Source organism: Varanus komodoensis, unplaced genomic scaffold (assembly GCF_004798865.1).
Source record: "Varanus komodoensis strain SLA01 unplaced genomic scaffold, ASM479886v1 scaffold42, whole genome shotgun sequence".
Classification (NCBI taxonomy): Eukaryota; Metazoa; Chordata; class Lepidosauria; order Squamata; family Varanidae; genus Varanus; species Varanus komodoensis.
The window spans coordinates 7,229,510-7,256,839 of record NW_025335972.1 but is presented as its reverse complement, the minus strand read 5'-3'; the positions used below and the strand labels follow the sequence as shown (position 1 = coordinate 7,256,839).

Here is a 27,330-nt window from a genome sequence, read left to right as displayed (position 1 = left end):
TTTAATGATAAAAAATTTAATCTTCAATTAATTAATTAAATTTAACTTATTTTATTAATTTTATATATTTCAGTTGTGGGATATCTAATTTATTATTGTTTAGGATAGAGATGTTATTGTTTATTATTGTATTTATAGATTGTTGTGAGCTGTCCACAGATGGAAGTGACTGGACAGCCTAGAAAAATCCTAAATAAACAAACAAATTCTTTATGTCAGATTCTGGTTCCATGCTAAAGAAATAGATTCTAAAAAACTATTTGGAAGCCAAACCATTTCTTCTTACCTCTTCCTCTTCCTCTGATCCACTTTCTTCACTGTCAGATCTTGGTGCTACTTCATATCTATTTAAATAGATATTAAAATTCTTCATAGTAGTAACACAGCAAATTGTATCATATAGGAAAAATTGACACATTCTTTATACTGAATCACAGGAAGTCAATCTGACCATGATTGTTCTTTGTGAAATCACTGGAGAAGTTGAGATAGAGATGAAGGGAGAGCATCTCAGCTTCCAGAAAAGGGGGGTTTCTAGAATACATGTCAGGTGAACCTAACAGGTGTAAAGTCTACATAAGGGCTGTATTATATCAACTGGGTAAGAAGAGCTTGAAACAGAGAAAACAAGACATTCACAAAAAGCATTTTCTCCTTAGAGCCCTGTATACACAAGAGATAATCTCTAATATGCCCAGAACAAAATGTGATTGATGGATCTCTTATAGACAACCACAATGGATATATATAGCAAATCCATTTTTGTTCCCAAAGGGAAGAAAGTACACTTTGGGATTTCTGAAGATGTAGCATTTTGCAGAGAGGGGAAATGGAAAGACACACACACACACACAAAGTGCACTTCCCCAGAAGCATTTCGAAGCATGTGATGAAGTACTCTCCTTCCAAATGAAAGCTTGCTTCATGGAAGCGAGTAAAAACACATTCAAAGAAGAGTGGTCCAAGAGTTTTTCTAGCCCTGTATCCTGTTCCTAGCAGTGGTCAATCAGAAGCCACGGGAAAGCATTTTTTATGCACTTCCAAGCAACTGGTGTTCAGAGACTTATTGCCTCTTTTTCTGGAAGTTCCATTTAGCCCCAAGGCTAATAAGTGTTATTAAACCTATCCCTCCTGAATTATTCTAATCCCCTTTAAAGCCATCTAAAATGGACAAAGCCGGAAGCTGGCTGTTTTTGATGATCACTAAGCACATTAAAACACTAAAGTGAAGAGCTGCCAAGACTATGAAACATCCTGACATGCTATCACCCTCACTGTTTTGACCTTTCTGGAACCTTATCAATATAACAATATCAATATTACAATTCTTCAAAATTCAAGGATAGCAGACTACAAGATTAATATGACATATGAAACACACAAAAGGATGCATTTACAGCTCAATTTTCAGAGTTAAGTAGTGTAAGAAATCTGGTAGCAGCTTACCCAGGATTCATTTCTAACCAGGTATCCAGTTGTCCTGCCTTTGGTGCATCTGTGCCAGTAAGAATTTTCCCACTCTCTACATGAATCACTTTCACAGGGAGGTCACTCATTTGGCTGGTTTCATCTAAAGGCTGAAAAAGTACAACTTAAAATGTATTTTCACATTTGCATAAAGAAAGTATCTTCTAATGTGTTCCTGCACCAATAATTTGATTCTACTGTACAGTTAAAGAGAAAAAAGTGAGTCTAGGAGGATGTGGGGAACCAGTAATGACACTGGTTCAGAATTATTTACCAAAAAATCATACACTGCTTAATTGTACACACACACATATATATACACTGAAGAGACCCACATTCAAATCTCTGCTCAACCACTTGGTAACCTTGGTTTAACTATTCTTGGCCCACCCAAAGGGATACAAGGACAGCACCCATCTAAATTCAACTCCTCTCATTTTAGAATGTTTAAAGACCCTTATTCAAACAAAATTACCTCATGGAAGAAATGCACACTACTGAACTTTTAACTTCCTGACTAGGATTATGACAGTGATCATCTTTCCCTCTTCTGGCTGTACCACATATGTGCTTTTGGCATAGATGCCCAAGGATTTCTGAGAGTTCTAGGGTCTGGAAGGAGGCAATTAAAAATGTTGGGAGAGAACACTCTGCCTCATGGCAAATTATGGGAATAAATTGGCACCTGTTACCACAAAGGACCCACTGGAATGAGTGCAAATAGGGTACTGTGAGGGGTATTTGAGCCAAATCTGGTAGCCTGTCTCTTTCATATCTTTGACTTCTTCAGGCTGTTACTGTGTTGGGAAAGAAATCAAGAGTGGTAGTTTCTGGATGCTCTCAAAACTTGTTGCTATTGTTCTTACTCCTGAATAAACACATTCTTCTTTGTGAGTAGACAAGCATAAGCTGGATTGTTGTATTATGCTCTGCCTCAACATTACTTTTGAGAATGTCTGGAGAGGGCCAGTGGTGAGGATGCTTGCACATTTAAAAAATGGACTCTGGATGCTCTCAGAACTTGCTGTTGTGTTCCAAAAACTGTAATTCTGTGTGGATTTCAGTCATTCTTTTTATCCTGTTCTCACACACTCAGCTTTCCAGGAATGCTGTCTGTGCCTGTAACTGCACCACACTGCCATTGTTATGGCTGTGCAGGTTCCCCTCCAACCCATTTTGCACCCATGATTTTAAAATAATTTGATTTTCTGAGCAATTAGAGTTTTTGTTTGAACAAAAGAATATGGGTCTAATAGTGTGATTTTGTGTGGCTGTGGGACTTTCTGTCCACATACACATAATTTTACACTCATGGTCTTAAAGTTCATTTGTCTAAGGATAGCGTGACCTCTGGGAACAAACCCTCCACCCACCAACACCAATAGGCATCCACAAGCCACTAGTACCACACTTCATAAGATTTGTATCAGGATGTTATGGGAGATGTGGGGGAAGAAGACAACCATCTTGTCTTCCATGGCAAATTCTAACCAGTTTGGATCAGTACAAAATACTAAAGTCAAAGCCATTAAGGGGAAGCATCAATATTGTGAACTGCTGTTTTTAAAACTGTTACTGAAAGTAATATGCATTAACAATGCAATCCTATGCCTACTCAGAAGTAAGTCCCATTAAGCTCAATGGGACTTACTTTCAACTAAGATTACAGCCTAAAGCTACAGTCCTACCTACATTTACTTGAGAGGAAATCCTACTCAATGCAATATTCTACTTCAAAGCAGACATCTGTAGGATTGGACTTCTATTTGCATATAAGGTACACGAGCCACCATTTCAGTTATTTAGGAGAGCTTACATGTACAGCAAATTACAAAGTAGTACATAAGAGTGTGGCAAACAATATGCAAGTTTCTGATGCTGTTAGAATAATGTAGTTGTATTACCCTATAGCAATGAAAGAATCTTATTGAAAGGAATTCTCCCTAGAGTTGCCATCTTTTCAGCAAGGGGCCTTTAACAGCAGTGTGACTGCATGCAGTAAGCAGATGATCAGGTTTAAAGCCATGCGTATCACAGAGAAGTTTCACTGGCAGATTTCTGCAGCTCATTCATTGTTCATATGTGCAAAATGTGGATTTCATCCAGCAGAGCTAACTTTTTTCAGGCTAAAAATTGCAATGGACACTCCCAAGAAGTTGCAGAAATAACAGATCATATGGAAAATGCTAGAACCCTTTTAAACAGTATAATCTCCTCAGCCAACCATCTTTTCTCTCTACATTTCCTCTGTAACATTATGCTTGCCCCATAATGCTAGTAGCTGCACAAGCTCATCACAGTTGCTGCCAGGGTGGATTTGATTTAAATTAAACTGATTTAAATCACAATTTAAATCACTAACCTGTAAGACTAGATTTAAATCATGGTTTTCTATGTAAGCTGCACACATGCCTGCCTTACCTGTAGGTAGAGGAGCTTCATTAAAATATTCCCAAATTGATGAGATACATATGGAAAAACCAATGTCACTATTATTCATGGATGCACAGAAGGCTTTTGACAATGTTAATTGGCAATTTATGAAGAAACAGCTAGTTCAAATGGAGTTTGATTAAAAGTTCATTAATGCAATATCAAGCATCTATCAAAAGCAGCCTGCTAGGATTATAATCAATGGAAAATTTACAAATATTATAGATATACAAAAGGGTACAAGACAAGGATGCCCACTATCACCACTGTTGTTTATATTGATCTTAGAAGTGTTAAACAGAAATATCAGGGACAATACGGACATTAAAGGTACTAGAACCAGAGATGAAAGCTATAAACTGCAAGCATTTGCAGATGATCTAGTTTAGTAACAAAGCCTAAACTCTTACAAAGGATTGAAGAGTATGGTGAGGTTACTGGGATGAAAAGAAATAGAGAAAAGACGAAACTGTTAGTAAAAATCTCATGCAGGAGCAGAGAAAAACTCTGGTGGAACAAGTAGACTTTCAGATTGTTAAAAAGGTTAAATATTTGGGAATTCATCTTACAGCTAAGTGTACCACTCTGAAAGAAGGCAATTATGATAAACTATTTAAAGATGTTAAGTGTGATTTGGAAAAATGGGCTAATTTGCAATTATCCTTGCTGGGAAGAATAGCACTAGCTAAAATGAATATATTACCAAAGCTTTTGTTTCTATTCCAAATGATTCCCATAAAAATTGATAGAAAAAGTTTTGATGATTTAAATTTTCACATTTTGAGATTATATGGAGAAAGAAGAAACCAAGGATTAAACTAAAAAAACTTCAGGAGGCTAAAGAGAATGGGGGCTTTGGTCTCCCTGACTGGATGCTGTATTATCAAGCTTCTGTTTCAATGTGGCTAAAAGAATGGATAACTTTAAGAAACAAGAGTATCTTGTATCTTGAAGGGCATGATTTGCAAATGGCTTGGCATGCTTATATGTGGTATGAAAAGGCTAAGGTACATGGCTTTTTTTAAGTCACTATATTAGGAAATCATTAATGTTGGTGCGGGAAAAGTTAAAGACAAAATTGTATAATAAATTACCAAGATGGCTTTCACCTATGGAAGTTCTTGTATATCCAAATGCATTGAACTTTGAAGGGATCATGAGATATGATGACATTTTGGATAATGATGGAGGATTGAAACTGAATCAAGAAATGTAAGAACAAGGATCTAATATTTCTTGGTGGCATAACGTGCAGATACAATCGAGATATGCTAAAGACTATAGAATGTGGGGCTTTTATAAAGATTTAACAGCATTTGACCAGGTGATGCTTAAATCAGATGAGAAAATGATTAAAAGACTATATAATTTCTTACTAGATAGGAGAATGGACGATGAAGAGGTTAAGGAAACTATGCTAACGTGGGCACAAAACTTTGGATATAATATTGAATTAGAAAAATGGCAAAAGCTGTGGGAGAGAAATATTAAGGTAACATTAGCAACTTCACATAAAGAAAACCTGTATAAAATGTTCTATAGATGGTATCTGTCACCAAATAGATTAGCTAAGATGTTTCCAAATATGACAAATGGATGTTGGAAATGTAAACATAAATTGGGTACTTTCTATCATATGTGGTGGACTTGTGATAATGTGAAAAAGTATTGGATTAAAATACATAAATGGCTTGAGGAAATGTTACAAAAATCCTTAGCTTTTAAACCTGAAGTTTTCTTATTAGGCATTATACCTGTTGATATTAGTAAACAAGAAATGTACTTGATTTTACATGTAATTACTGCGGCGAGGATTGCATTTGCTCAACACTGGAAAAGTGAAGAACCGCCCACCGATGAACTGATCCTAAAAAAGATCTTGGACTGTGCAGAAATGGATAGACTGTCATTGAAGGAGAAAGAAGATACTGATTTCTATCAAACTTGGGACTCTTTTTATTATTGGATAGAGAAATGGGACTTCGTATAGATTTAAGTAAGTTTTTAAGTTATCATAAATAGAAAAAAATGTGGGGGCTGACCCAGCAGGTCCGATGTTTCTGATGATTGATGTTGTTTTAAGTTTTCCTTTGTTTTAGGGTTATTTTGAATAAAACTTATATATTGGGTCTCTTTTACTTTCTGCTGCCTTTATAGGTTTTCTCCTTCAGGAAAAGAGTAATATGAGAAAACTCAGGCTATACACAAAAAGATTCAAAGACTTGTGGAGTATTCTGCTCAAAAGATTTCACTTTCATTTTTACTGCTTGCCCCTCCCTCCTCATACTTAGCTTCTTGCACATATCTATTCCATTCCCAACCATCTCCTATTCATTGAACTTTTTGAAACTCAACACGTAAATGATAAGGGTTTGATACTGTACAGAGATTTGTAAAGGAACAATGGGATTAAGGTCTTTTTCTCAACTCAGTATGTTTATTTTATAGCATTTTTGCTGTGAAGAAGAGACATGCGATCTCTGCAGACACAAAATCACAGTTTTGAGCACTGTAAAACCAAGCACCTGTGATAATATCTTCTATACAGAAAAATTGCCCAATAATCTTACAGAAACCTCTGGAAGAGCATGTTTCTGTAAGATTACATTATGAATGGATTAACTGAATTCATTTTGCAAAAAAATTAAACATTGAATGAATATACAGCCTCATGCTACATAATTAAAAACTAATCCTAATTTCATGGTGAATAACCTTTGGACTATATCTTAAACAGGAAACTATCCTTAGATTGATTTTTCCTCAAAAGCCATGTTATTTTAAAAAATCCAATTTAAATAAAATATCTATTTTTTAAAAAAAGATCATTGTTTTTATCCTCCCTGGTTGCTGCTTAAATGTACTCCTCTCTGACTGACTGGTAGAGAGGAGAAGATCATGGCTGATTAAATTTTCTGTGTTGTGTAATACTTTTAAATATTTTTGGAGTCTTTAGTGTTGTTATTTTACACTCACCCAATATTTCTATATTTAATTTATTGCTAAGCACTTCTGTAGTTTTATTCCTTTTAAAGTATAAGTTTAGGGCTTTTTATTATAGTCAAAGCCCTTTAAAAGTTAAGACACCAGATATACCTACATTTTACAACTTTCTCAATTTCAAATTGTTCTTGTATGAACACTGAAACAGAGTATTTGCAAAAATCCTGCTCCAGGTATTTGAACATACTAACTGAATCCAATGACTGCACAGTTTGAGTCCATGCCTTCCAATCTGAACACGCCCTCTGGTTTCTGTTATCCCCTAACACAGGTTCAGTGAACTGCCTTCACCCACACTACTGAGCTCCCACTAGCAGAATTGGTAGGTTAGCATTTGCAGATCAAGAAACAAAAACCTTCATTGAAATTTTTCTTCCAGAGATAAATAAATAAGATGCTTAAAAATCTGACTTGCTAAGATTGCACCATTCAACAGATGTGTTGATTTTGACAGACTAGAAAAGGTAAACCTGATTAAGTAGTATGTGATACCAATTTATCCTGTAGTATATATTTAATGTTTGCTGTTAAATGTTGTTTGTTGCTGTTTATCTGGTTAATTTTGACATGTAAAATATTTTTAAAGAATGCAAGCAAATTTCTGTGACATTTCCACATGTCTGCAAAAACTGTACCACCATCCTGAGGGAGGTTCCTCTCACTAAAACATAATTATTTGGCAAAAATGGTGAAAGAAGTGAGTAATGGATGGCAGTGAGCTGCCACCAAAAACTTTGTTTGAGTATCATTTATGAGGAAGTACAAACTGCTTCTACAAGCTGAGGAGGAGCTGCCCTCCAATAGAACTTTCCTATGCATGGTGCAGAGGATGCTGAGGACACAGTGGATTAGATCACATATGACCATGTTCTCCAAAGAGAAAACACAAATCAATTTTTTAAAACTGCATAAAAGTGAGGACCAGAGACCAGTACAGTATAGTAACAGCCAGTTATTTGCATGCTGACGTGAGCAACAACAAGCCAAACTGGAGGGGGGGGGACAAGTGAGGAGTAGAGCTTCTTCTGCTTGTCTCATAACCTGAAACAGCAGCAGGAACAGTAGAATTAATTTATTTCTTCCAGTTAATTTTCTATTTTTTATAGTCACTGGAAAACAGTAGAAGAGGAAAGGGGAATGCAGTACATGCTTTTCAAACAAATACCACAATAAGGACTCAGCTTGGCAGAAGCAGGCCAGAATTGAGTATGAAATGTTCAGTACTGGATTTTTATTTGCCAGGATGGTGGAGGGCAGAACAGTTACATTACCTGATGCATGCTATTGTTTATGTTTTTAAATAACAAATTCCATTTCTAGCTTTGGGGTGGGGTGAAGAAGAGGCTTATTTTGCTTTGCTGAGCTGTTTTCTAATAAAAATGGATAAGTATGGTGGATCATCATGAATAGGGCTTCAAACCATGGTGAGTTGTGGTGTGTGCTATTCTGAATATTCAAACTATGGTGGACAGGCATGTGACTTACAGTGATGCCAAAACCCTAAAGGCTATTGGAGGGATTACTTGTTATTTTAGGGTTTTGGCTAGTTTGTTAAATTTTCCTTATAATGAAACATGATGTTTACATTTGGTTAAAACATATCATGAAAGGGTTGGAAACAAACAAAAAAATACTAAGCACAAAGAGGCTGATGCTGAACAATATTCTGCAGTGGGATTCCTGGAAAAAATAATGAAGAGCCAGATTGCTTATTCATAATTGTTCTTTTTTGAGTGGTCTATGCACTCACACATATGGGCATGCAAGTCATGGTTCAAAGAAAAGATATAAAGAAAGAAGGATCCAGGCACAACACTATCTTGTCTGAATAAAAGGCAAGGTATGGAGGATCTATCCATAGGGCACAGAGCTTAGTGGAGCAACAAGCAGAAGTAATCACCACCAGGAATACCACCAGCCACACTAGAACAATGACTGCATGCATTGGTACCAAGCAGCTCTGGTGGACATCACGCAAGAAATGGTACAGTTGGCACCCTGAAAACCATGGCAAATGGAGAGAGATGTGAAGATGGAGTGTCTCAGATTTCCCCTTCTGCAGCAAAGCCTAAATGGATTCCAACCTTTCTGAGGTGGTTGTTACCAGCTGAGAGTCTATCTGGCACTGCTTAGGCTTAGCAACCAAGGTTTCTGCTGGTGTCACCACTCTGGCCCTCTTGGCCAACTCTTTTATTTTCTTGAGTTTTGCGGACTGTCCTGGAGTTGGAGGCAACGATGGGTCCATAGATAGGGCCACAGATGGTACAGTGGTGATGGCTGAAGGCATGGATCTCGGCAAAGACCACCTGGCAAAGACTTCTATATTTCAACAGAGAAAAAAACCTCAAGCAGGGCCCAACACCGGTCTCCCAAAAAATGTAGAAAGAAAAGCAGAGCACAGCAAGAATGAACTTCAATGTCTCTACATCAATGCCCAGAGTATGGGAAACAAACAACACAAACTTGAGCTCATACTACATAAGGGCTATTACAATCTTACAGGAATAACTGAAACTTGGTGGGATGACTCATATGACTGGAACTCTACATTTGATGGATACAACCTGTTCAAGAAAAATAGAAAGGACAAAAAGGGAGGTGGAATTGCACTATATGTGAGAGACACATATATCTGCACAGAAATTCAAGAAGAGGGACTTAGTAGCCCCATTGAAAACATCTGGCTAAATTTAAATGGATCAAAAAATAAGAACAACATAGTTGTTGGCATATATTATCATTTGCCCAGTGAAAAAGAGGACAAGGATGCAACCTTCGAAAAGCAACTTGCCAGCATTTCCAAGAAGAATGATGTACTCATTATGGGGGACTTCAATTTCCCTGATATATGCTGGGAGACAAATTCTGCCAAGCATGGCCCCTCCAAGAGATTCCTGACATGTGTTGCCAACAACTTTCTCCAGCAGAAAGTAGAGGAAGGTACGAGAAGATCAGCTATCCTCGATTTAATACTAGCTAACAGGGATGGCCTGGTGCACAAAATAACAACCATGGGAACTCTGGGGAAAAGTGACTATGTAATACTTGAATTCTCAATTATGAAGGAGACAAAGGGTAACTGGAGCCAAAGAAGCAACCTGGACTCCAAGAAAGCCAACCTTAACAAACTCAGAAAAATGATAAGCAAAGTGCCATGACAACACACCCTTAAGGGGAAAGGTGTCCAAGAGGGATGGGGAATCTTGAAAAAGAAAATTCTTGAAGCACAACTATGAACAATTCCATCCAGAAAATGTGTAGAAGGCAGCAGAGGAAGCCCACATGGCTCCACAAAAGGTTAAATGACAGACTGAAAGAAAAAAATAACATGTATAGGAAGTGGAAAAAGGGCCAGGCAACAAAAGAAGAATATAAACAAATAGCAAGGAATTGCATCAGGAAGGCTAAAGCAGGAAATGAATTGAGAAAGGCAGGTTGCTTACCTGTTGTTCTTCGAATGGCCATCTGTGCATTCACACATATGGGTGCTGCGCCTGCGCAGTACCTGTAGCCGGGAAGATTCAAACGCTTAACGGTTTTGGCGGGAACCCCACACCCCTCCACCCCCATAGTATAAGAAGGCAAGTGCCCGCCATGTCCTCAGTCTACTGAAGACCGACCATTTGCCCCCAAGTGGAGGCTGTAAGCATTACACATTCATATTACAAAGAAATGTGCTCTCAATGGGGCACATGAGGTAAGTATGGGAAAATACGTGCAATCGCCTAGTCAAACTGATTCAGTAAATCCAGTCACTGACACCAAGCAGGGCCAGCAGGTGGGTTGTGTGAATGCACAGATGGCCACTCAAAGAATGACAGTTACAGGTAAGCAACCTGCCTTTCTTCGTCGTGCTCTCTTTGCATCACACATATGGATGATTAGTAAGCTTCCCACACCTGGAGGCGGGACGGTGTCATCACTGAAGAACTGAAGAGAGGACTGCACGACCGAAGGAGCAGTCCTGTCTGCCACGAACATCTAGGCAATAATGCTTGGCAAATGTGCAAGGGATAGTCCAGGTGGCCACCCTGCAAATGTCATGCAGTGGAATGCAAGTGGAGAAGGCAGAAGAGGCCGCAACAGCTCTAGTGAAACGGCCCCTGGGCATTACAGGCAACTTTAACATGGAGAGTTGATAGGTGAGCTCAATGGTTTGGATGATCCATTTAGAGCGCCTTTGAGACCTTGTCATGCTCAGAATATTTGATGAAGAGGCATTTCGCGTTCCAAAAAGACTGTCTGGGATCGATAAAAGGCTAGGCACTGACGAACGTCGAGCTAGTGTAATGAGCACTTTACTGGAGTCAAAGGCAAAGAGAAAAAAAGCCAGTAAGACAATGTCCTGATTAACATGGAACAAATAAACAACCTTTGGCAGGAAAGCTGGTCGGTGCGGAGAACAACCTTCTCCTTGTGGAAGTTAAGGTAAGGAGGGTCGATACGGAGAGCACAAAGTTCACTAGCTCTCCTAGCTGATGTGATGGCTATGAGGAAAGCTATCTTCCAAGACAGTAGACCCAAGTCGGTAGTAGCTAAAGGCTCTAAAGGAGGCTTAGTGAGCACTTGTAGAACGATGGAAAGGCTCCATGTTGGAATGACCGATCAAACTGGTGGTTGGAGATTCTGTAATCCTCTCAAGAAGCGTTGAATCAGGACATCAGAAAACACCGATGAACCCGCAACCGGGTCATGGTAATGCAAAACAGCTGCAATGTAAACCTTAATTGAAGAAGGTTTCAGAGCAGTCTGATGTAGAAACAGTAGAAATTGGAGAATATTCTCAGTGGAAGCCAATTGAGAGACGAAATGGTTGGTATCAGCAAGCAAAAGAAAACGCCTCCATTTAGCTGCATAAGAACGACAAGTAGCAGGTCTCAGGGCAGATTGAAGAATGAATTGTACGTCCGGATGTAGAACGCTTGGATTCAATGAAAAGTCATTTTGCGCTACCGGAGACGAAGGTACGGCTGTGGTAGAGAGCTGCCAGGTCGGCATCAAATCCGATAAGGCTGTTGGTATTGATGAAGTAGTAGGGCTCTTCGGATGAGCCAGGCCATCAATAAATGAAGGTCTGGATGCTGAACTGCTCCATCTTGTTGAGTTAAAAGATGTAGAATTCGAGAAAGCCGCTGAAAGGTGTTGGAGAGACGAAGGATGGTGGGGAACCATGATTGACGAGGCCACCAAGGAGTGACAAGGATCCCTCGAGCATCGTCCTGATTGATTTTGGCTAAAATCCTCGTAATTAGCTGTATCGGGGGAAATGCATAGAAAAATCTATCTGTCCATGGAACCATTAGAGCGTCCACAACTGAGTTCAGACCAATGCTCGCTCGAGAGTAATACGTCCTGCAGACCGAATTGCTGTGTGGCAAAAAGTTCTATGTCCGGAGGGCCCCATAGTTGGAAAAGATGATGACAGACTTGGTGATCCAACTCCCATCTGTGAGTCGTCAACATCCGTCTGCTGAGGGAATCTGCTTCCTCGTTGTCAGTACCGGCAAGGTGAACAGCAAGAAGAGTAATTCCCCTCGGGATGCACCAGTCCCAAAGTCAGAGAGTGAGATGAGATGGGGGGCAGACTTCGTGCCGCCCTTTTTGTTTATGTAGAAGACAGTGACAATATTGTCCAATGCTATCTGAATGACTCGGTCCTGAAGGGCATTCTCGAATGACCGGAGGGCTTTGAATACTGCCAAGAGTTCTAGGTGATTGATGTGTCTGGATGTCTCGTGGCTGTGCCAAGTGCCTTGAGTGCGAAGCCTGGCACAAAGAGCTCCCCAACCTGTAAGGGAGGCATCCGTGTACAGAGTCAATGTTGGCTGAGGTAGACGGAACGCGGATGCAATGGACAGATTGTCCTTTACTGTCCACCATGACAAAGTCCACAGGATGGAGGTAGGCAGGTGAAGAGGACGGTGTGGAGAGTCTCACTGCGGGTGGAAGAGGTGATTGAACCATAGCTGCAGCAGCCTCATCTGCAGCCTGTTATTGGGGACCATGGAGAACGTGGAGGCCATGTGGCCCAGCAGCTTCTGAACAGACAGAGCAGGTACAGTTCTGTCTGTGTGGATTCGGTGGATGGACGAGTGAAGCTTCTCCTGATGAGCTCAAGGAAGAAAGGCTCTTGCATGCAGGGAATCGAGATGGGTTCTGATGAAGTTGATGATCTGCGAAGGAACAAGGCAGGATTTTTCATGATTAATACAAAGTCCAAGACTGTCAAGGAGGGAACATGTTGTACAAATCCCTGATAGAAGTCCTTCTCTAAAAGAGAAGACGATCAACCAGTCATCAAGGTATGGGTAGACATGGATTCCTTGCAGCCTCAGGTGTGTGCAAACAGGAGCCATGCATTTTGTGAAGACCCTTGGTGCGGTAGCAAGCCCAAAGGGGAGAACATTATACTCAAAAAGGTCATAGCCAACTGTAAAACGGAGCAGTCATCTGTGAGACGGATGAATGCTAATGTGGAAGTAAGCATCCTTCAAGTCCAGAGATACAAACCAATCCTCTCTCCTGAGCAGCGGAAGGATATTTTGAAGGGTGGTCATTCGAAACTGTTTTGATGAACTTGTTGACACCACGTAGATCTAATATCGGACGTAGACCACTGTCCCATTTTGGGACCTTAAAATATCTCGAGTAGAAACCAAGAAGCCCCTCGGAGCACATGAGCTGTCGAATTGCTCCTTTACGAAGCAGCTGGGAAACTTTATCCTTGAGAACCGAAGGAGGCGTATATCAAATCGGTCCCAAACGGGGTACGGTATCAAACTTGATTTTATATCCATGCTCCACGATGGACAAAACCCACTGATCAGATGTGATAGACTCCAAAATGGGGAGTCGACTCTGCAGATGATCCCCCAAAGAAAGACGGGAGGGTGGATTTAGGAGGAAAGCAGAGGTTCGCTCGACCCGTCAATGTTGCCACTTGTTGGAGTTGGGGCAGCAACGGCTTTGCTGGAAGCGCTGAGTCTGCTGTTTGCGGTTGTACTGCTGACGGGTCTGGAACTGCTGCTGGCCAGAATATTGCGAGTACAGTTGGTATCGATACTGCAGACGAGATCAGGACCACTTACGTTGAGCCTGAGCAGGAACTTCCATGTGATGAGTGGCGACGCGAGCCTCAAGGATATTCTTCAACTTGTGATCCGTCCTTGCGTTGAACAGCCTAGAGCCATCAAAGGGCGAGTTCTCAATCCTCCACTTGGTCTTGTCCGGAAATTTGTAGTTCCTGAGCCAGGCATGGCGGAGGAGGATTACAGCACCAATGAGGGCCCTTGAGTCGCAGTCAACATGATGCCTCACCGTAGAAAGTTGTTGGGTGACCACCTGCATTGCTTCTGGGGTAAAGACGCGTGCCAGGTCTCTCTGCTACTCCAGAAGCGATGCTGTGATGTTCTCCAACTTCTGCATCAAGAAGGATTGATACCTTGCTAGCGTCACTTCGTAGTTGGAGATACAGAGGCTGAGACCTGTGGTGATGTAGATACAGCAAGCCATCATGTCAACTTTTCGCCTTTCCTTATCTTGAGGAGAGTGCTCCCTGGTCTCGTGGCCCTGAGACGACTCCACGACGATTGAGTTAGGCTTAGGATGGTGCAGGAGGAATGGAATATCCTGCTCCCATACTCTGTACATAGACTCATATCACCATGAAGTGGGTTGCAGCTGATTGGGGAACCGCCAGGACTCAGTCATGGCCTGACGCAGCGTTGTAATCAGCGGCAGAATGATGGCAGCAGATTGTTCTTTCTTCACGATGTTATAGAAGTTGTCAGTACTGGGACTGAAGCGGTGCTGGGCTTCAATCTCCAGTGACCTAGCTAATCGTGCCATCAGTTCCTCAAACGTCGAGTATGACTCCTTGGTCGAGCTAGGACCCTGCGTTGCAATCACTGGGTCCGGTGAAGTCGACGCTGCATCCGAGTCCTCCAAATATGAATCGTAGTGGAATGGAGGACTGGAAGAGGAGTTGGCCAGCGAGGAAGGGCACCTGGGTTGGACAGACTCTGACATCGAGGGAGGCTCTCTTGGTACCAGAGATGAGGTGGCATGATGGTGACGCACTGATGGGTAATACCCGTCGGGTACATAGTCATCCCAAGGCTCCCAATGGGAGACTCCGCAGGGCATCTGCACCCAGTCTCTGGAAGATCGACTGGATGCACGCTGCTGCTGGCGCACCTGCTGAGGTGGAGCCCTCGGGGAAACCTCGGGGAAAGGCTGTGGAGTCGGTGAGCATGCCATCGGAGGGGCCATCTGAGAAGAGTCCCAGATCTCTCCATCAGAAACCGATCCTGGTAAGGCTGCCTCCTGACAGTCCGGTGAAGACAGGGCTGAGGTAAAAATCCACTGAGGGGACCCTGGCGGGATCACCTGCATGGCCGGTTGGAGGCTAGGGCTGGTCGGTGTTGGCATCGATGCCACAGTTGGGACCAATGGAGCGGATGAGCTCAAGTCTCAGCGATGCGACTGGCTGGCTTTCTTCAGTTTATGGGCCGCCTTGTCCGTCCTGCCTTTCTTGGCCTTCTTATGGACTGAGGACTTATCAGAGCCACTATGCTTCTGCTTCTCCTTTTGCTTGCAAGGAGAGCGAGAGAAGTGTTTGGCATCCGGCAAAGTTGCTTCATCAGCCGATGGGCAAGAGGGAGGAGCAGCCATGGAAGAAGGCTGCGAAGCAGGCTGAGTTGTGAGTTGGTCAGATGTGAGCAGAGTCTGATCCCAAAGTGACTTACCAGGCGGTTTTCACAGTTTTTACGTGCCTGCTTGGTGAAGGCCTGACAATGGCCACACTTAGACAAAGAAGGCACAGATCATGTGGATCAATGGGGGACATCTTGGCCCTGCACTGAGAACACTTGCGGAAGCCACATGCTGAGCCATTGAGAGAAAGAATAGAGGATAGCAAAGTACAGCGAAAAGAGGGGGGAGGGGATTTAGAAAGAACTTCTAACAGGGGAGGGAATATAACTTGGAAGATCTAATGAAGGGTTCTAATGAAAGAAAGAAGAAAAATGGTAAATGGCTTAGAACAATAGTCAAGTATATCTACAGTAAAGAGACTAAAGACTTGAGGCACAGCAAACGGTGGTCTCAAGAAGACTGGGGAAATGGCGAGCGCTCCGTCTTCTTATACTATAGGGTGGAGAGGCGCGGAGTTCCTGCCAAAACCGTTAAGCTTTTGAATCTTCCCGGCTACAGGCACTACGCAGGTGCAGCACCCATATGTGTGATGCACAGAGGCCACGACGAAGAATAGCAATTGTTGCTAAGCATAGCAAGAAAGCCTTCTTCAGATACATCCAGAACAAAAGACATGAGAAAGAGAAGGTTGTCCAGCTACTTAAAGTGGATGGCAGAGTGATGACAGATGACAAAGAAAAGGGAGAGGCCCTCAATTCCTACTTTGCCTCAGTCTTCTCCCACAAGGAAATCTGCAATCTAGAGGAAGTACAAGCTGAAAGGGAGAGATGGCAGCCCAAGATTGACAGACAAATGGTCAAGGAATACCAAGGTGGAAAAAACACTTTCAAATCTCCAGGGCCCGATGAACTCCTTCCCAGAGTCATAAAAGAACTAGTGGAGAAACTCTCTGAGCCACTGGCTATTATCTTTGATAAATCTTGGAAAACAGGAGAAGTGCCAGACAACTGGAGAAGGGCTAATGTTGTCCCTATCTTCAAAAACGGGCAAAAAGACGAACCTGGCTTAGTCAGTTATAGACTAGTTAGTCTGACATCAATCCCTGGAAAAATTCTGGAACAAATTATTAAAAAATCCATCTGCAAGCATCTTGAAGAAAATGCAGTGATTAATAGAAGCCAGCATGAATTTATCAAAAATAAATCCTGTCAGAATAATTTAATCTCTCTCTTTCTCTCTTTTTGACTGGGTAACCTCCCAAATGGACAAAGGGAACACTGTGCACATAATCTACCTAGACTTTAGCAAAGCTTTTGTGCCACACAACTTTCTGATAAGCAAATTAGCAAAAACTGGACTAGATTGAAAAACTATTAGGTGGATCCAAAACTGGCTGCTATATCAGTCACAAAGAGTGCTCATCAATGGCACCTTCTCAAATTGGATGGAGGTAACTACTGGGGTGCCACAGGGTTCAAGTCCTGGGCCCAGTGCTCTTCAATGTCTTTGTTAATGATTTAGATGAGGAAGTGCAAGGAAAGATAATCAAATTCGCTGATGATACCAAACTGGATGGAATAGCAAACACCCTAGAAGACAGAATGAAGATCCAGGGCGATCCTGATGAACTTGAACACTGGGCTGAAAGCAACAGAATGAGATTCAATAAGGACAAGTGCCAAGTCCTCCACCTAGGAAAAAGAGACCAAATGCATCGATACAAGATGGGGAATATGTGGCTCAACAGAACTGGCGATGCAGCTGCTAAAAGGGCAAATGCTATTTTGGGATGCATTAACAGAAGTATTACTTCCAAATCACAAGAAGTCATAGTTCCTCTATACTCCTCACTGGTCAGACCTCACCTGGAATACTGTGTCCAGTTCTGGGCACCAAGATATAAGAAAGATGCAGGTAAATTAGAAAGGGTCCAGAGGAGGGCAACAAACATGATCCAGGGTATGGAAACACTGACCTATGAGGAGAGACTGAGGGAAATGGGCATGTTCAGCCTTGAGAAGAGAAGACTGAGGGGGGACATGATATCCCTCTGAAAGTACCTCAAAGGCTGTCACAAAGAGGATGGTAAAGATCTCTTGCTGATGCCAGAGTGTAGGACACGGAATAATCAGTTCAAGTTGCGACAACCCAGATTCAGGATGGACATCAGGAAAAGCTTCCCCACTGTCAGAGCAATACAACAGTAGAACCAGCTGCCTAGAGAGGTGGTGGGCTCTCCCACACTGGAGATATTCAGAAAGATCCTGGACAGCCATCTGAGTGGAATGGTGTAACGTGGTGTCCTGCAACAGCAGGGGGTTGGACTTGATGGCCTTCATGGCCCCTTCCCTTTCCAACTCTTCTATGATTCAAAGCTGCGGAGGCTGCTGTAGATGGGTGGGAGAGCTCAGCCATGACTGAGATGTCAGCCACGTGCAGGGTCTTATTCCAAGGTTCTGCACAAAGATGATCCACCTGATCTCTGAGCACTTATTTCATAAATGTCTGAGAGTGGGGGCATTAGTCTAGGTGGATGTACAGAAGACATGGTGAATGCCCATCAGATGGAGGCAGTTTATCTCTACCCCACACACACTTGTGGAATGGTAGCTTTGGTGCCATCAGAGAAACAAAGAAGGAGAAATAGAGAAAAGGAAGAGAAATAATGAAGAAAAAGGTGGGAGGATCAAATGAGGGTGTTTCCGGATTTTAATTGTTAATTGCATTTTTGTATTATTTTGTATTATGTTTGTTTATTTATGTGAGCTGTACCGAGGCTATAAGCAATGGGACGGCATACAAAAACTCTAAATAAATAAACAGACAGACAGACAGGCAAATGGTCTGGTTTTGGTCCTTTTTTGGGGGAGGCATATAACAACAACATGTTCATGAGAGAAACATGCAAACCCAGGCCATGAATAAGCTCATTTAAGATCTGAATGGCAAGAATCTTTTCCAAGAAGAAGCTGTCACTGATGGCAGAATAATTAAAAAAGGAAGAGATCAGAAAACTAGATATAGAAGTCGAGAATTAATGTGAAAGATTATCATCATCATCCATTAAAGGGAATTCAAGTAGAAGCAAGAGAAAACATCAGAAAATAGTTGGATACAAAGATACCTACAAAAGGCTCTGGAGATCAAGGACAGGAACGTTAGTTTTGCTCACAGCTTTAACTAATGCACAGCAGTTTACATAACACCAATATGTTGTGGCCCTGGGGAAGTACAGATCGATGGGGATTCCTTGAGTCACAATTGTTATATTAAAATATGTTTAACAGACATTCAGAAGTCTGTTTCTGCTGCAATACAGAGTACCAATTATTCTTGTGTGAGGCTCTCTTCTTTTCTAATGTAATCCCTCTGCATATCTGATCAAATTAGTAATAGTGAGTAAGACTCCACAGATACCTTCAAATTCTGTTCTACAAAATTGCCCTTGGAAAGTTCCATACTAGGTTTGGTGGGAGAGAGAGAATTCATCCCTTGTCCAAATTTTGCTGAAAAATATTGACAACAAAGATATTAGAAGGCAGGGATGGGATCAATGAGAAGGGTCTGCCACCTAGATCAGGCTATCACAGTAATGTCCTTTACTCCATGTCTCGAGTCAAGTCTCAAGAGCCAACTTTGACAGACAAATAAGACATGATGCGGGGGGAGAGCTGTAACCTTCCCCCAGTGTTCTCATCTGTACTTCTCTCAGTGATGCATTGAATTCCTTTACTTCAACCACTATTTATTTACACAAAGCTGTGCTGTTATTCAAATTTATCAAGACTACAGTTTAGAAAAATGCATTTTTGACATGTCTGGCCCCCAGCCCGGTGCTGTTATTCTCTCTGGAAACGCCCAGGAAGAGAGCAGAGGCAGCAGGCAGGAGAAGGGCAGTTGCACTTCCTGCTGAGGAGTTAAGTCCACCAAAAGGAGCTGAAGCCTCCTCTCCACAGAGATAGTCCCCAGGCTATGGAGGAGTTCTGTTCCTGAGAACGTCCTTAAGTCAGATTTGTATGTGAGTTGGATCACATGAGTAAATCAAATGTTTGCCTCAGTTTATGTATATATTTTACTTTCCTATGCATCTAAAACACTTAAGAAACACTTCCATATTCACTTTAAACACAATACACCACTGTAATAATGATAATTATACCATAATAATAACATAATTACAGGTACTGACAACAGAGAGAGAGATATAATTTGTGTGTATGTGTGTAGGTTATACAGTAGTGTAAAAAGAAATAAAAGAAATAGTTCTTAAAACAGTTTAGACCATTCTTTCAAATCAGTGTCTTATAAAGTTAAACTAGCTCACTATCATTCTTGCGTAGATTATAACAAGATCATGAATATGAAGCATTTTGAGCACTTCAAAATACTTTATGTTGTCTTTTTGTTTGTTCATTTTTGGAATATATTTCTGAGTTGCTCTGCTAATTTAGAATAAACCATAATAATAAAATGTCATAGTTCCAAACAAACCCAAACCTAAAACAAAGCAAAGAAAGTAATTAGAATATTCTTTCTTTTTATAGAATTGGGTAATATTTGCAGGCTTGTTGGCCACTTTTGGGGGGGATCAAGTATGCCAAATTCTACACAGACAGGTTTTGGTTCACTCTCTCTTTCGGCTGTCAATTCAGCATCATTTCTCCAACTGCAGTATGGACATGCTAATACTGATCTAGTTCCCCTTTAGCATTTGCCCTTGTAAACAGGCCCTCAGCTGCTACAACGCTATTTATGATGAGAAAAAGAAAATGGCTGCACAAGAAAGCCTTGAGGCTTACTTCATGAAAGCAGCTCCAGTGCTAACCTCCCGCAAGCAGCACTATCAAACCCTGATTCTCCAGAATCAGCTCCATCATCATTAGTTAATGTTAGGCTTAATGTTACCTAATGGATTAGAAAGTAATTAATAAATACAAGATTTCAAGCTTTAAAACAACAACAGAGTAGAGAGAAGTCATCTGGGCATCCCTGCTTCTGCTCTTCCCAGAAACTGTTTTGCCATGGTTTTGTTTTATTTTTGAGGCTCTACATGTGCAATGAAACACACTGGCTTGCATATGCTCACCATGACTATCTGTAGGGAATCTCTATCTCTACAAAAAGCTGTGAATACCTCTAGGGAACTAAGTGGACACTGATGACATGTCACCAAACATGCCATGTAGTTACCTAGAGATATTTTGTCTAGAGATATTCAAGGCTTTTCATTAGAGATATTCATGCAGGGCTTATGGCAGTCTGCATGTTTGTAAAGATGTAACCTGGGGACTACCTGTATTGCAACCTGCCCTGCCCCAAAAGAACACACTGACTCATTTTGCTGATAAGAAAACTTTTTCCTGTCATATTTTTGATGAAATATATATGACTCGCATCAGCCTTACTCAACATAGCCAATGGTGATGGATGCTGCCAGCTGTATGCTTAAACTCTGAGGGGCTAAAAGCTGCTCATTCCTTCTTCAGAGCTCTACAAGTTCATGGACATGGGTCACTGTTCAGAATTGTGCCCACAAAGCCATGCAAGGTCATCAAAGAACCTGCAGGGGAGGTCCAAGGTGCTTCCCACAGTGACCCCCCACAACACATCCATGACCATCTACTGCAAAAGCATTCAAAACCAGCTGTACTCACATTTCAATAAGGTATACATTATAATTGCTAGTCCAAATAAGAACCTATTTTCTCCTACAAGATGTTAAAACAATATTTCATGGTAAAATAAAATCTGTGCAATTTGGAGCCACAAATTCTTTTTAGTTCTTACTTCACCATCTGGTCCAATAGCTGGTGTCTGCCCTTCTGCAGTCTCAGCCTTCTGGAAACAAAGGAAAAATATTAACACTGTCATTGAGAAGTATTTCAAAACAGTGTGCTGATGAAATGTATTGAGTACTTTTTCACTGCCAAGAGCTCAGCAAATATTCATACTGCTGAACTTTATGCAAGTGTTCATTCTAACAGCAAAATGACACTGTCTTAGGACAGGACAAGAAGTATTTGAACTATTTCTTCCAGTTGGAAGTATTCCCATCCAGTTTCACAGTCTGCTTCCACTGGGGGATGAGAGAAGGAGAAAGAACAATTCTAGTAACTGTGAGTAATATAGGAGAAAAAATGCAATCACTGCCCAAATCTGAGAAAGAAAAATGTTTAATAGATTTTCCTAGATCAATCTCTCATTATTCATATTACTCCAAGCTACAGGATGATCCCTTCCCTCCATATACAGTGGTACCTTGGCTCACAAACTTAATCCATTCCAGGACTCCGGTCGTGACCCAAATTGGTCGTGAACCAAGTTAAATTTCCCCATAAGGTTCAATATAAATAAGGTTAATCCATTCTGTAACTATTTTTTTTTTATCAGAAAAATGTGAAGCAAAGTGACAAAGAACAACAAAGATTGTGGCCACCTCCCCCGCCCCCCCTCCAAGCACGAACACGGCCATCTCCTCGCACCCGTCATCCCTGCATGAGCCCATCATCCCAGTGTGCTTGGTGGGGGGGAGACGGGCGTGAACACAGGCGCGCTCAGTGGGGAGACAGATGTGATCATGCTGGGGGTCGGGGGGACAGCCAAGATCGCATTTACGTTTGTGCAGGAAAGACAGGCACGCTCCTGCAGGAAAGACAGGTGCAATCTCAGCCATCTCCCCCCCCCCCCCGCATGATCGTGGCCATCTCCCCACTTGGGGGGTGGGGGTGGGGAGATGGCCACAATTGTGGCCGCCACCCAATGCGGAGTTCGTGACCTAAATCAAATTTTTAATGAAATTTTTGTTTGCGACCCAATTTGGTCGTGAACTGAGGTGTTCGTGAGCCGAGGTACCACTGTAAAACCATATAAAACCCCACGGAAGCTGAACATGAGCCAGACTGGTGATAGACCTAAAATATTTGCCCATAAAACATAGATTTCCAGTCACTCATTTGCTATCAACATGCAAGGCAGGGGCAGGAGCCAGAGTAGTTTCAGCTGGGAAACACCAAACAGGGTAATAGACATGATTAACTTTTTTCCCCTTTCTATTCGCCCAGAAATATAACTGGGAACCTCAAGTAGAAGTAAAGTTGTGGAAGGGGAATAATGGTAGACAGAAGAATAATTGTAGACAGTGAAAGGGTTTGGCATCCTCCTTGCTTGCTTCTCCTCTATCTGTGTTGAAATTATATTTTTAATACCTGTTACTATTTTATACTATACTTCAATTGTATTTGTTTTGTGATCTACCCCAGGACATGTCATTGGACAGCTATAAGAATTCAGTAAATAAACAATAAATCACACACAAGGTTGGCAGGAACAAGATATAAAACCTCCCTCCACCAGACTTTTATCACTGAAATGAAGATTTGCAGTTAAGTTAAAGATTGTTGCCTATTTGCCAGAGAAGGTGCTATGTCTGGACCAGAGGGAGGGCCTGGACAAAAGCAACTACTCCCCTCAAAACCATCCAGACTGAAGCTTGAATATGGTACACAAAAGCTCTCCAAGTTGCAATCTGTAGAAGTGTCAAGCCCTCCTTGCCATCCATCTCAGAGTTCTTTGCCTCTTTGCAAACTTATGCAAACTTTCCAGTTCGATTCATTATTGACTCTACCCTGGGAATTCTTGAAAAGGTAACTTATTCTCCTTTTCAAGAGAGTCACCAACAGGCTATAAGGGACAACTATGAGGATCCCTACTCAAGTGGGGCAAACTGGTCTGTAATAATCTAATAGAAAGCTAAAGCAAATCAGACAACCAATTTCCTCTAAAGCAAAAAAGGTATCACCAGAGCTTTTTTCAACTGTACCTTACCAAGTATTCTTTGGAACGTTTGTATGTGGGGGCAGGGGGAGGTGTTGGTAGGATCTGCAACCACTGGATGGAGAATTCTTTGAAGCCCTGAGCCTGTGTGCTTGGCAGCCTGGCCAGCACACGATTTTTAAACATGCCTGGGGATGCAAACAAATCCAGCTATGGAAACTGGAGTCTGCGCAGAGTTTTCATGGAATACCCATACACCAAAATGCTACTCCCCTTGAAAGATCCTCATCAGTGCCACCAGGAAAAAGGCAATACAGCATCAGTACGTTGAAAGCTACACAGCTGCCATTCCAACTGCCTACTCCCAGCTTGGAGGGAGAACAAGTTTGGGTTGACTGAAAGTACTACGATGACATATTCAGTTGACAGTACTCTCAAAACTTAGGCCCTGTGGTAGTTATGTCAGACTACACAAGTCCGTCTCCTCATGCTTGGAATACCAGTCAAATCGCTTTCCACCTATCTCAACTAACAGAGAATCTCAGGAATTCCTGCCCTGCACAACTTCTGCTGTATGGTCTTTCCTCAGAATCATGCTGGTCCTCTGCTGAATCATGGCATACTAAAGTAACTTAGGATTACCTTCTTTTTCTTCTTTTTTTTCTTCTCTTTTGCAACTTGTGCAGCTTTGTGCTGTCTCACCAGCTCTGTGAGGTTGGCCACGTATTCATCTGTTTGCTGAAGCAGGTACGCTAAGCGTTTATCTTTCTTTTGATCAATAAGCTTACGGTATCCTTCTTCATCTTCAGCCTTAAAACACATACACACATAAAACATTTAATTTCTAAAAGCTGGAAACAAGAGTGATTTTAAACAAAACATAAACTGCAGCCTACACAGTCGTGGAGATTTCAGGAATTTTCTAACCTCCAGGAAAATCTTACCATCAACCTGCGCATTCTCTCCTTCTCAATTCTCTCATTCTCCTTCTTCTGCTCACGCTCAGTATTGGCATGATAGGTGGCCACAGCCTTTGTAAGTTTTTGAATCTTGCCTGTGACAGATCGGTGGTATTCTTTGAAATCCTTAGCATGCTGGAGAATGCTATTGAGGTACTCCTAAATACAAAAGTGAAAGAAAATGGATACATGAATGAACACATTGAGCTTATTATTTTGTACCACAAAAACTCTTCAGATGAAAAATGTTACAACCGCAGTATCAGAATTGTGCAAGATCTCTCTGTGCAAGATTGTGCAATTCATTGTGTCTAGGACCCAGTGACATTCTTAAGCATTGCAAATGTTCTGGAAGAGTTGCAGATTGTTTATTACCTTTTTGGACAGGGAAAGACATGCAGATTTCACTGCTATACATTTCCCTGCCCAACAAGATGCTCATATGTGCTAGGTAAGATTTTTTCTTTAAAATATCCCTTTTGTTTGATAGCTATTAAAAGCGCATCCTCATGAAAAGGGTGTGGGATGTACTTCTGGAGTATTTAAGAAGCTTGGAGAAGGACAGAAAAAGTAGAGGACCCTGAGAACAGTCATCATCTTTCAGGAGAAAAATCTCACTACTATTTTGCTTCTTGATAGCTGGCTTATTAAAAGCTGTCAAGTATGTACAAAGAAATCTATATGCCACCTAATATGCTCATGTCTGTGGATGCAGCATACTGCAATTTGACATTGACCAAGCAAGTCTCCACATTTTGGGCAGCCATAAATGTTAATGTGCAAGAGAGGACCAAGAAAGAAAACAACTCTATTTCAATTGTACATTTCCTGCTGTCCCACCCTCCCCCCCACCACAAAAACAAAAAATCATAATTGCAAGCCACATTCAAGTAACAACAGAAGAATAACATACCTGATGCTTTTGTCGGCGTTTCCGTTCTTGTTCAATCTTCTGTTGCTTCTCCAGCTTCTCAGTGATGCGAGCTTCCCGTAGGGACTGCCGCTTGCTACGTTTATATGCCTTAGCATTCAGTGCTGTTTCCAGAGCAGTATCTCTTCTCATGCACACCACAACTTCTTGACGCAGCTTTTGGGCAAAAAATTAAAAAGAAACATTCAACTTATGGCTGCAAGTTGAAAAGAGAAAGTGAACCAGTAAATGTAGCATGTCTGGCACAACCAAACATTCTCAATATGTGCCTGCTCCCCTGTTGGTTTGGAAGGTGAACACCGGTAACAGTTACTTTGAAGCAAAAGGAATAGAAGGCAAGGAAAATCACTTAGCAATGTATGTGCCACTTACTTCTGATGCCTATACTTTAAGGTGTATTTATGTACATTTGGAGTATCCAATCTCTTTCAGCAAAGAAAATGCCAATATGGTCCGGCTGAAAGCCCCCACAAATAGGTCACATGTTAGCAAGCCTTATTGCTAATGGGGTGGGATAAAAGTCAAATAAATAAACAAACAGATAAATAAAAATATCTCCTGAACCCCAAGAACTTGGCCAAAAGCACCAGCCCAAGTTAGCCACCTGAGAACGGGCCCGAGAAACCAAGCTGCCAATTCATTATAGTTTATGCTGCTTCTGATTATGCAGGTTTCGGTTTCATTTTAGATCTAAACTGATTTTGCACTTATTGCAAGCTGTCCAGAAAAATCTGGACCTTCTGTAGGAGCAGTTGATGATAGGTCATAGGTGAATAGAAGAACTATTGGGGGGGGGGACAGTGTGACCAAAATCCTGTCTCTGCTGTTAATCAAATCTATCTCAGCATGAGAAAAGATTAAATAAGCTGTACTGGACATATGATGGGCTTGAGAGAGCTAAGCTCAAAAAGGAAGCTGGAAAAGTGTCCAGGAAGGGTAGTGGGTGGAGGATGCTGCCAAGTCCTACAAACTCATACAAAGGCTACTTATGACCCCTTCAGCAACCTCAAGCTAGTCACCATGCCTAATTGCTCCCTCTTTTGGTTTTGGTGCCAGATAATCTAAATGTTTGCACACATTCCTAGAGACCTGCAATGGTCTAAAAGACTCTCCGCTTCTATTTGCCTCAGTGTGAGACCAAACATCCATCTATACTGCTGTCTACTCAATTCAGGCCACACAAGACACACAAATGGTTTGGAGAGCAAACTATTTTAGACTCAGGCAAACAAAATAGGCCACAAGTGAAAAGGGAGCATCAATGGCCCACACCTATTTTGACCTTGAAGTTCTAAGAACATCACAAGTCCACCCAGCTCTAAAACCTCAACCATTCTCAGCATCACATAATGGCAATACTGACATGATGTAATTTCATTATTACTTAACTGCATTGTTGACACACCAAAGTAATCTTTTCATGCTGATACAGAACAGTATTGGCAATTCTGGCAAGTCATTTAACCCAAGACTGAGATGCACAGGTAAACAAAAACTTTTCCGGAAAATGTCTTAACTTGGGCAGGTCTAGAGGTGGTTTCCACATTTTAAACTACAGAATGTGTTTAAATGAAGCTGGTAAAAAGAAATTATAATTCCCTTACATTTACATTAAGTTACAAAACCTTGTGGTTTTAATTCTGATTTCCACATTGAATTCCAATTCCTAAAACACTCCTGTGCGATGGAGTTCCAGCAATGGCACAACCTTACCTGCCTCTGGAAATTAAGCAATCGTAGTGCTTTCAGTTCAATAGTAGCTTTGGTTCGCAGGTCACCAGCCAGGGACCCAGGAAGGTTTTCAAGTTCTTGGATTCTGTGGGCAATGCGAGCCTGTAGTCTGTATACAGATATTAAGACTAATGAGTTTCCAAGCACCACTCTATCTAAACAAGGGATATGAAACACATTAGTGTTCCTCTCAGGGAGACTTCCCCAACATGATGCCCTCCAGAAGTTTTTGGGCTGTAATTTCCATCAGCCCCAGACAGCCAGACTGAATCTACCCATCTGCAATGGCAATATTTATTATACTGCCAAAGCTATAAATGCCTTCATTAGGTAAAATAAAGGCTGGTTGTAGTATGACAGGCCACGTAGTCCAAAGAC

At 41.5% G+C, this 27,330-nt stretch overlaps 1 protein-coding gene across 8 annotated transcripts in view; it reads right to left on the bottom strand.

Annotated features, from left to right (window-relative positions):
- The window catches only part of SMARCA4 (SWI/SNF related, matrix associated, actin dependent regulator of chromatin, subfamily a, member 4), a 115,374-nt gene that overhangs the window by 74,072 nt on the left and 13,972 nt on the right, over window positions 1–27,330 (bottom strand). For all 8 annotated transcript variants that reach the window (XM_044443644.1, XM_044443643.1, XM_044443646.1 and 5 more), the window contains exons 8-14: window positions 26,935–27,061; window positions 25,204–25,377; window positions 24,276–24,449; window positions 23,974–24,141; window positions 21,346–21,396; window positions 1,447–1,577; window positions 287–344 (exon numbers count right to left, since the gene is read on the bottom strand). In XM_044443644.1, the coding sequence (XP_044299579.1) occupies window positions 287–344; window positions 1,447–1,577; window positions 21,346–21,396; window positions 23,974–24,141; window positions 24,276–24,449; window positions 25,204–25,377; window positions 26,935–27,061 (883 nt within the window). The remainder of the gene's footprint in view (window positions 1–286; window positions 345–1,446; window positions 1,578–21,345; window positions 21,397–23,973; window positions 24,142–24,275; window positions 24,450–25,203; window positions 25,378–26,934; window positions 27,062–27,330) is intronic.